The sequence below is a fragment of the Miscanthus floridulus genome, chromosome 3 (genome assembly GCF_019320115.1).
Source record: "Miscanthus floridulus cultivar M001 chromosome 3, ASM1932011v1, whole genome shotgun sequence".
Taxonomy (NCBI): domain Eukaryota; kingdom Viridiplantae; phylum Streptophyta; class Magnoliopsida; order Poales; family Poaceae; genus Miscanthus; species Miscanthus floridulus.
Window position 1 is genome coordinate 41,480,225 of NC_089582.1, and position 10,233 is coordinate 41,490,457.

Here is a 10,233-nt window from a genome sequence, read left to right on the forward strand (position 1 = left end):
AATATTATTGCTTTGCATATGAAGTCCTCCCGCCGGAATGCATCATACATCGGCTCCCCATACCTCCATAGCCTCTCCATTTCTTGCATCAGAGGCTCCAAGAACACGTCTATATCAATGCCTGGTTGTTTGGGGCTGGAGATAAGAATGGTGAGGAGAAGGTACTTTCTCTTCTGACATAAATACGTTGGGAGGTTGTACATGGTCAAGATGACTGGCCATGTGCTGTGGTCGGTCATCCTCTCATTGAAGGGATTCATTCCATCGGTGCTCAAGCCGAACCATAGATTCCGTGGGTCATCACAGAAAATAGCGTCGTGTCTTAACGAACCATACATCCAAGAGTTCCTGTAGTCCATCTTATAGAAACAAAACAACCAAAGAAAGAATATTACTCAAGAATAATTGTATATACCTGAGACACGCACCATGGTAGTAGAGGATAGTTAATTAATTGACTATTAATGAATAAATATTTTAAAATATAAATTAATTGGTTCAAATAAACAATTTCAAAGAAAACAATTAGCAACATTTAATATTTCATCCACTACCTTTCATGCAAACTCCATTCCAATTTCATGGTAGAGGATAATTAATTAATGGCATATTTATCCATAACTAATTAAAAACACACATTATAGAAAGGAATCAAAATAAATATTAAATGATAATTAGTAGCCATGGTAGAGGATATTTTACACATTAGCAACAATTAAAATCTTACACATTTACCTACATGCAAACCCTAGTCACATAAAGAAAAAATTGAAAAAGAATAAAAAAACAAAATCCTAGATCTAGATATAGGGTTTCATGACACATGCATCAAACTTCACTAATACTACACTAAAATCAACAAAGATGTACTAACAAAGGGTGCAATCTTACTTTTCTACCTAATTTACCCTAGTATAGTGAAAATTAGGGTCTAATTTCACTCATAACTAGCTCAAGCTCCATGGAAGAGAGAGAAAACCAAAAATCAAATTACTCACTAACCAACGAATTAAACTTCAAATAAAGAGTTGGAGAAGCATTTCCTTACCTTTTAGAGCCTCTCCACCAAAGGATTTGAGATCAAAACCTCCCCCTTAGTAGAGTAATTTTTAGGAGGAGCCAAAGGCCTTCCAACTTTTTTTTTGGTAGAAGAGTGTGTCCTGAGGTGGAAGAAGGGGTGGCTGCTATTTATTCGTGCGCCATCAGTAGGGGCGGCTGGTGATTTAGTCGTCCCTATAGTCGAACAGCAGGGGCGGCTGGTGGCAGCCGCCCCTACAAATGGTCGCTGCAAGGGCGGCTGGTGATTGAGCCGCCCCTACAGATCAGCCCCAACTGTAGGGGCGGCTCAGATTACCAGCCGCCCCTACAGTGCCATCTGTAGGGGCGGCTAGGCTGCTAGGCCCGAGGACGCCCACTGTAGGGGCGCCCCCAACCCCAGCCGCCCCTACAGTGAAAATGCCCCTGTTTTTACTGTGCGAATCTGGCGTAGTGTAAAGAGAAAAAGATTCGTATATACCTGGAGAATGTGGCGCTGGAACCCTGCAAGACATCGGCGACGGCTCCCTCTCCAAGTACTCCCCATTGGTCAGGGAACGGCTGATAGATCTGATGACTAATATCTGACACGCCTCTGAAGTCACCAACGGTACGAAGCATCAAAGCCATGATGTACGGCTGCAATGCTAGAGGTGAGTGCACATCCCGCTTGCATTCCAGCATTTGGTTCACCATCTAGTCCAACAAGTTAAGCTTTTCCCCGGACATCACAGCAGTTATGATCTCATAGAAGGGCCAACCAATGGCATTGTCATTACCTCCCGCGGAAGGCACGATGGTACGCCTCAAAATCTCGTAAATCAGCTTCGGAATCCTCCTCAATCCTCCTTGTGGACCATACACAGATGTCTCCTGGTAATGGAAACTTGGGACATCACCTGACTGCAACCTTGGAAGGTCAACAACCAACTTGCCTCGCTTCATCTCGTGGTAGTTTAAACCAACAGCAGCTGCAAGATCCTTGAATGTGGCCTTGAACTTTCTGATGCCAGTCATCCAAACCAGCTTCTCCTTCTGAGAGCCCTAACCTCCAGAGTGGCATAGAACTGCCGGATAACTGCTTCATTCCAATCCTGCTTGAAGCCAAGCACATTCCTCCAGCCGATGCCTCCGAACATGTCAACCAAGCTCCTCATCTGCATGAAGCTTTCCTAATAGCCCCAGCTCACCCATTGTTGCTCAACATGCATTGGCCTTATATCCAAGCCTCCTCGGAATAGCCTGAACTGAAAGCTAGTGTGGAAATAGGATGATGGAGAATCTCTTGCTTGCCCGAAGTGCCTAGATAGGCAAACCTTGCTGAACTCCTCCGGCACCCAATGGTAATGGACAGCTGGAACTGCCGACATGTCCATCGGCTGTGTTCCTTCATCATCATCTCCGGAAGAACCAGCCATTGATCTCTTCTCCTCCGGACAATTGGAACTTGCACCAAACCTGCAATGCAAGAAGAAAGATCAATAGATACTAGCCTTGGATAAAACGAGACTTGTAATGGAAACTTTAAGCAACTATAAGTGCAATAATTCAAATGATGCGACAATGTGATCTACAGCATGTACACAGAGTATATATGAAATATATAAGAGGTACTTGTCAGGTTTGGATAACAAATGAAACAGGTTGGAATGAAATCAGCAAGGAACAGACACTGACGGAGTATCCGCCAAGGTCCGCGGACCATCCGTCGAGTTTGTACAGTGCAGTAATAAATCAGAACGAGAGCAAATACTAGTCCCGGAACATTCAGCCAGAGGTACCGGAATGTTCTGGCAACAGAGATCATCCAACCAGAAGAGAATCAACCACTACAGACTAGTTTTGCGGAGTGTCTGCGAATTTTCACGGACTGTCCGCTAAAGCTACAGGCAGTGTCAGTGAGTAAATTTACTGAAATTTTTTGAGTAACTACGAAACCAGCAGAACATTCCGCCAGATCCAATGGACGATCCGTCAACCGTCGAAGACAGAAAAATTAGAACAGTCACCGCAAGAACTTGGATCTCTGATATCTTCAACATCAAGCAGTTTGACCTCACCAAAAATTGCACAAAGGTATCCCTAGACATGCTCTACCAAATCCCTAAGAAGGTTTACCCCTAACCCTAACCAATCAAGAGATCAAGACAACCCTAGCTTTGGATGAAAAAGGGAATAAAACAAAAAGAAGCAAAGGAATTTGATGCGTACCTTCCCCTCATGATTGAAGAGGCACGTGGAAGCACCTGGACCATGGGAATCCACCAGAGCACATGCACGAAGATGGCAAGGGTGCAGTCGCGGCAGTGGGGGCAACGGCCTTGACACAAATAGAAAAAGGGAACCCCATCAGTCACCGCCGGCCTATTTATAGATCGTGGAGTGACGGAGAGTCCGTCAGCTGCGGTGGACCGCCCATCAATATGGATAACTGACTCGAAGTTGACTGTTAACCTTTCAGTACCACCAGACCGTCCAATGATTGGACCGGACCGTCTGTGAGTTAGCAGAAGATGCCTCACGACCCCGTTTTCTATCAATACAAATACAGAGATTTCAAGACATCAATGATGCACGAGGAGCACCTCGTACCTTTCTCAACAGCGTGATTATCAAGTTCATCTAACGGAATGGTGATCAATTTGCCCCAAAAACTCTATTCACCAAGTAAATATTGGAAGAGTAAATATGTCTAACTCGGCAACCAAAAGGCCCAAGAACGAGAAACCGCAAGGATTTATGCCGGAAGTCGCTGACCGGAATGTCAAGGTGAGACAATGGATTATACCTTGAATCCAGGAGAGGAAAAAGTCTCCGAGTTGTACTATAAGATAAGATGTGACCACATGACACCTATCCTTCCGAAGCTTGCCTAATTATACTGCTTGGACGGGCTCGAGGACGGGCTCTATTTTAAGGAGGGGAGGTTTTGTAACGACCCAAAATGTCTTTCCAATTTGAACCTTGCCCCTCACTACGGGAAACATGCGATTTGCCGAGTGCAAAAATCTTTGCCGAGTGCCAAATTTCGAGCACTCGGCAAAGACCTGCTTTGCCGAGCGCCACACTCGGCAAAATATGGCACTCGGCAAAGAGGCCTTTGCCGAGTGCCTGGAACTCGGCAAAGGCTGTCTTTGCCGAGTGCCTAGCACTCGGCAAAGGAAGACACTATACTCGGCAAAGATTGGTAGGAGCCCAACGGCATCCAACGGCGTCCTCTTTGCCGAGTGCTCCCCGTTTGGCACTCGGCAAAGAATTTATTTTGCCAAGTGCCAACCCTAGGCACTCGGCAAAATAATTTTTTTTTTGTTTTTTGCCACCAATTTATTTTGAAGCTTTAGTACACTACCACAAACAACATGTTTAAATTTGGGATATTTTCATTGCCTTTTGGCATATTTCTATAGTTTATTTTATTTTGTTGAATTTTTTCGGAAAATGTAAGTTTGAACTGCGGGTGCATTGAATAATGGATTACATTCGTTCAAAAAATGTTATCCTTATTTCTTAGTGTAAATTTAGGCTAAATTCAGGAACTTTCTCGAAATTTCGATCAACGTGCTCACGGGGCAACGCCGCCAACTTGCGTGGGAGTGGTTTTTTAATTGTATAAAATGCGAACGAATTCCGAAAATCATGAAACTTGTCGAGTTGTCACCGTATCGTATGCGTATGCCGTGGAAAAAAATTGAAAAAGTTTCAACCACGTTGTCACGTACGATGCTCACAAACCAGGCGGAGGCCCATCGGCTGGAGATGGAGGCTGTACAAGCCCAGAGGGCGACCGAGGCACAGAGGCTGCAGGACATGTTCAGCTTCATGGCGAGCCTTCAGGCCTTGCCAGGTGTGGTCGTGCCCTAGTCGCTGCTCGCTCCAGTTGTGGCTCCTCCTCCTCCTGTAGGGACTCCGGTGAGTATATATGGTTGTTTATTCCTTTAGCTTGTGCGGCCCTCCTGCAGATACTCATGAATTCGCTTCTCCTTTGTGCAGCAACAGTCGGCGGGTTCGAACCCGACTCCTCAAGGTGGCCCTTCTCCACAGGCCGGGTAGACAACCGGCCCTCCTCAAGGTGGCAGTTCACACTTCGGGTGGGGAGGCTGGCAGTAGGTACCGTTTATTTGTTTCTTTTCATGTTGCATGAACTTGTGTTAGACTTAGCCTTATGTTGGACTACTACTAGAGATATATATATATTGTGATGGATATTGTCATGGATGATGCTAATGTATGTGATGGATTATGGACAATGAATTTGTATGTGATGTATTATGGATGGTGGATGTGTATGTGATGGGTTATGGATGTGTATGTGATGGAATATGGATGTGTATGTGATATATCCTGTGCTGTGTGTTGATATATATATGTGATTTATTTGTTTGCGCTGATGGAAAGCGAAAAATAAAAAAAAATAGCATTTTTCCCCTCTTTGCCGAGTGCCGTGACCATGGCACTCGGCAAAGCTGGCAAGCAGAGACCCAATTTTCCAGCTTTGCCGAGTGCCAGAGCCATGGCACTCGGCAAAGATTTTTTAAAAAAAGAATTTTTTTTTTGCCGAGTGCAAGAGTATGGCACTCGGCAAAGAATTTTCAAAAAAAAGGAAAAATTCTTTTGTCGAGTGCCGCTGAGGTGGCACTCGGCAAAGAGGCCGTCAGAGTTGATGTCGGATTTTTTTTTTGCCGAGTGCTGACGTGACACTCGGCAAAGGCTTTACCGAGTGCCCGATATGTGGCACTCGGCAAAGAAACCTTTGCCGACGGGTTCTTTGCCGACTGCTCTTTGCTGAGTGCGGCACTCGGCAAAGCCTTTACCGAGTGTATTTCGGGCTTTGCCGAGTGCCGCAGGCACTCGGCAAATTGCCGGTTTCCAGTAGTGCCTAGCCCTGTGAGAACTCTATTGGAAGCTCTGAGCGCCTAAGTAGTTGTTCCCTTGTGGAGATCCCTGGTGCCAGCTATGAATTCACTAGCTCATATCTAATATTAGCGAGCTAACTATTAGCTACCTATTAGCTGGAGGGTATTTGGATGCACAGCGAACGAAAAATGCTACTAAGATAACTAGTTATTAGCTGCTATTATCTAACTTATTTAGTCCAACTAATGAGATAATTATTATTTAGAGGTCAAGCTAACAATTAGCTATTTTATTAGCCGCTCCTTTTTGGATCCAAAAGAGATAAACAGATGGCCACAGATGCTGGTACAAGTCTCCAAATGCATCAACGATTATTTTATGAATATATGAAAATAGATTAGCAATGCAGCAATGCTTCTCTCATGGGGTCATCACTTGCCTACATCAACAAGAAAATAATAATAAACTTCAGATTTTCACCATCTGAAATATTGGCCATCGAATATATATGCATACTAGTCGTGACTAATAACTGCCTATCAAGAATATAATAGATTTACTGCGACGGCACAAGGAAATGACGCCTCTACTTATGGAGTATGAAATATTCGCAGCATAGGATCTGAAATATTCGCTGCATAGGATCTTGTCAGAAGCATTTGTTTTTTTATAGGAGAATTACAATCAGCATATACAAACAATAGACATCCAATTATTTTTTAAATGTCAGCGCCAGTTATAACTTGGCTGTATTCCACCTCGAAGTAACTGAATTCTAAATTAGCACAATAATTGTTGAATATCTATAAGTGCCTTTCAAATACAACTGGGACCCAGGTGTAAAACAGCACATAATACCGTGGAGTCCAGCTCTAAACTAGCACAGAATTCCCTCGCAAAAAAAGAATCCAAAATTAACTATATTCCATGTTAACAGCACCATAAGTGCTAAATATTTACATATGCCTTCCAAATATAAGTGGAATCCAGGTATAAAATAGCTCACAGTAACATTGAATATAACCCAGCTGTAAAATATCACAGAATTACATACATTCAAATTAAATCTTTGCTGATCTTAGTTTCCACTTTGATCCTATGTATGTGCCTATATAAACGCGTCTATACCAATCCTGCACACTATCTCCATCAACATATATTACTCTAAGACTTAGCAAAACACCAAATATTGGCATCTTGACCTTGGTGAATTGAAGGGTAAGGTAGCCATGGTAAGGAGAAAAATTGAGATCAAGCCCATCGAGAATGAGAACGCACGTCAGGTTTGCTTCTCCAAGCACCGCCAGGGCCTGTTCAAGAAGGCTAGTGAGATCTCCATTCTCTGTGGAGCAATGGTTGGTTCTGTTGTCTTCTCAAGCTTTGGTAAGTCATTTTCCTTTGGCCATCCATCCATTGATGATGTTGTGAACCGATTCCTCAATTCGGTTACTCCTGATGGTCCTGCTTCGAGTGGTGCAAACCATGATAATAGCTTGGCTGTAACGGGTACTGTCCAAGGGCTGAATATGGAGTATTTGGAGCTGCAACAGTCCCTGGATTCTCAAAAGAAGAAAAAGGAGAGGTTGCAAGAGGCAACTAAAAAGGAAATGGGAGAACGCATGATGCAGTGGTTAAATGCTAATATCTTGGAATTGGGTCTTGATGAGCTGCAAGAGTTCCAGAAGTGGCTGGAAGTAATAGATGGTATTATCAAAGAGAAGGGGAACAAGACAGTGGTTGAAGCAAGGCAAACTGAAGGGTCAGCGACACAACAACCTGTGGAGATAGCTTCAGCTTCGCCGTACCAGTTTGGTGAGCACATCAGTGCCAATTCTATGGCTTTCACAGCTCCTAGCTCAAGCAATGGATTCATTGATGGATTTGAGGTCAACGATCCATTGCTTAGTGGTGGTCTCCATGATGTTTGTGGCCTGGAGAATTTCCCCTACAACAAGAATCATGGTTGATTTCTACAAATTCAATATTTAGGTTATGAATAATGTGATCAGTGGTCAGATGCATGCATTGATCATTCACAATATGCATTTCGCAAGTGTGTTCTAGTAGTGTACCTTCACTTCTGATATTGATTGTTGACACCAAGATATATCCTTGACTTGTTGTGAAGATGTAATCTAGGATTTGTTACCATTGGAATTCTATGTAAAAACTTGATTTGTGTGGTATATTTGGTACTATAGATCGAGTCCAGTGACATGGTGATGTACCTTGCCAAAATGAGATAGCAACTGCTCAGAGATATCCCAATATTTTCAATCCGTATCTGCACATAATTCCTAGTAGTTTATGTACTTTTAGGTTACTACGGGCTCATAAGGTTTGAACGAAAAATAGTGTAATAATAATGTACATATGCCCATGGGATTAATGAATCCAATAATAACTTGTATGCTGCGAACAAGATAAGACATGGATTTGTATATATGATTATATAGTAGTGAAGCTCAATATCTGTAAGAGAACATCACATCTAATGAAACGTCGAACATATCAATCGACCATGAAAAATAAACTCAAAACCTAAAAAAATTGGACATATCAATAGATTTAATTTATCTTCTTTTATACATCTACAGTAGTCTTATTAGCAAGCTATTAGGACACACCATTTATCTTTTTGAGATGCACACTGGTAACAAACTGAAATCCCACAAGCAGAAAATATTGTATTGATACAAACATACTTCTTCTGGCCAGCATGGAACTGAAAGCTCTGTATCATCTTCATGCCAACCTTTATCTTGGCAACCTTAGACTGGATGATGCCAGGGATGTCTTCGAGTGATGGTACTTTGCCTGTTTCCGACACCTAAGAACATATTTTATTATCACCCGAAAATTATACTCTATGATGTCATTCTTTTCAAATCATCTACCCGAAAGACAAAATTCAGGTCAAATTTGGATGGAGGCCCCCAGAGGTGGAAGCTATGACGATTTGGGCGGTTCCTTTTGTTTGTCCTACTATTCTGTTTCTAAATGAAATCCCCCAAAATTATTTCTTGGAATGTGCATGGTCTGATGAATTCTAAGACATGCCAAAATTCAGTTTGTACTTTTGTGGATTCTTGCCTTGGTGAAATTGTTTGCATCCAAGAAACCAAGATGTCAGTTGTGCGAACACAAGGTTGATATGTGCCCTTGTGGTTCGGTTGTGATAAGTGATTTGTCAACGTGACTTGCGTCTTGAATTGAGTCGGTGAACTAACCATGCCGTGAGTTGGGTTGTGCAACATGTCTCTTGGCTTGTGGTGCGCAGGTGTGGAGCTCGGATGCGATGGTCGACGGTGAGGTGAAGGTCAAGTAGGGACGTGTCATGCCGATGGACTGGGAGTGGTGAAGGATGGACGTGAGGCTTGGACCGAGGGACCAGAAGGCCGGGTGACCAGCCGCGGTGGCTGACACTTGGGGACATCGACAAGTGCAAGAGTACATGGGTGATGAAAACGGCGTCGACCAAGTCAAGGAGGAGGAGGATGGCGTCATGGCGCTTGGCGGAGGCCGGACACGTATCTACATGGGAGATGTAGATGACGTCGGTCAAGTCAAGAAGGAAGGCAAAGGCATCAAGCTTGGTGGAGGTCGGACCCGCATCGACATCAGAGGGGTTTGGTGGTTTCGTTCTCAAAACCATCGGAGGGGTTTGGTGGTTTCGGCCTTAAAACCACCGGAGGACGATTTGCTGGTTTGGGCCTCAAAACCAGGCGTGGACGGTTTGGTGGGTTGAGCCTCAAAACCACCAGGTGGACAGTTTTTGGGTTTGGGCCTCAAAACCCAGACAGAGGTTCCGAGGAGGAACGGGGTGGCATGTGGCGGAATCGCAGAGGTTGCGTCGAGGCGAAGCAAATTTATCCGGAAGCGTGGCCGTCCGATCGACAGAAATCAGGTTGGACCAGTTCGCCCTAAAATACATAGGGGCATTAGTGAAATTGTGTAATAGACCTATAAATAATATGGGGCTGCCTCCACTCAATCTCACATCTTCTCATTTTCATTTTTCCTTTTCTTCTTATGTTTTCCCCTCCCTAGTGTTCTCCACAACTAAACAAATTAATGGTTATGTTTGCTGTGATTTTGTGTGGGAATCAAGGCCTGAATCCTCGTCGTGCCCTTTGGGATTCGTCACTATGGCGTGTGATTTTTGTTTCACTGAGTTCCCCTTTTGTTCCCATATTTTCGTTCTTGGCTCGATCTGAATTTCTCGGAGTTTAGGCTAATCCTAGGCGATGATTTCTTGGGGATACGTTCGTGCTAGGCTGAATTTCAGCTGGGTGAAGTTTGGGTTGGAATCCTGTTGATTTGAGTTGGATTGCGTTGAATTTT

The 10,233-nt window shown here is 43.7% G+C and overlaps 1 protein-coding gene across 1 annotated transcript; it reads left to right on the forward strand.

Annotated features, from left to right (window-relative positions):
- Positions 1–7,118: 7,118 nt before the first annotated feature.
- Positions 7,119–7,856, forward strand: LOC136543605 (agamous-like MADS-box protein AGL29). The gene has a single exon (XM_066536000.1). It carries the CDS (start codon positions 7,119–7,121, stop codon positions 7,854–7,856), a length of 738 nt encoding a protein of 245 aa, XP_066392097.1.
- Positions 7,857–10,233: the final 2,377 nt, after the last annotated feature.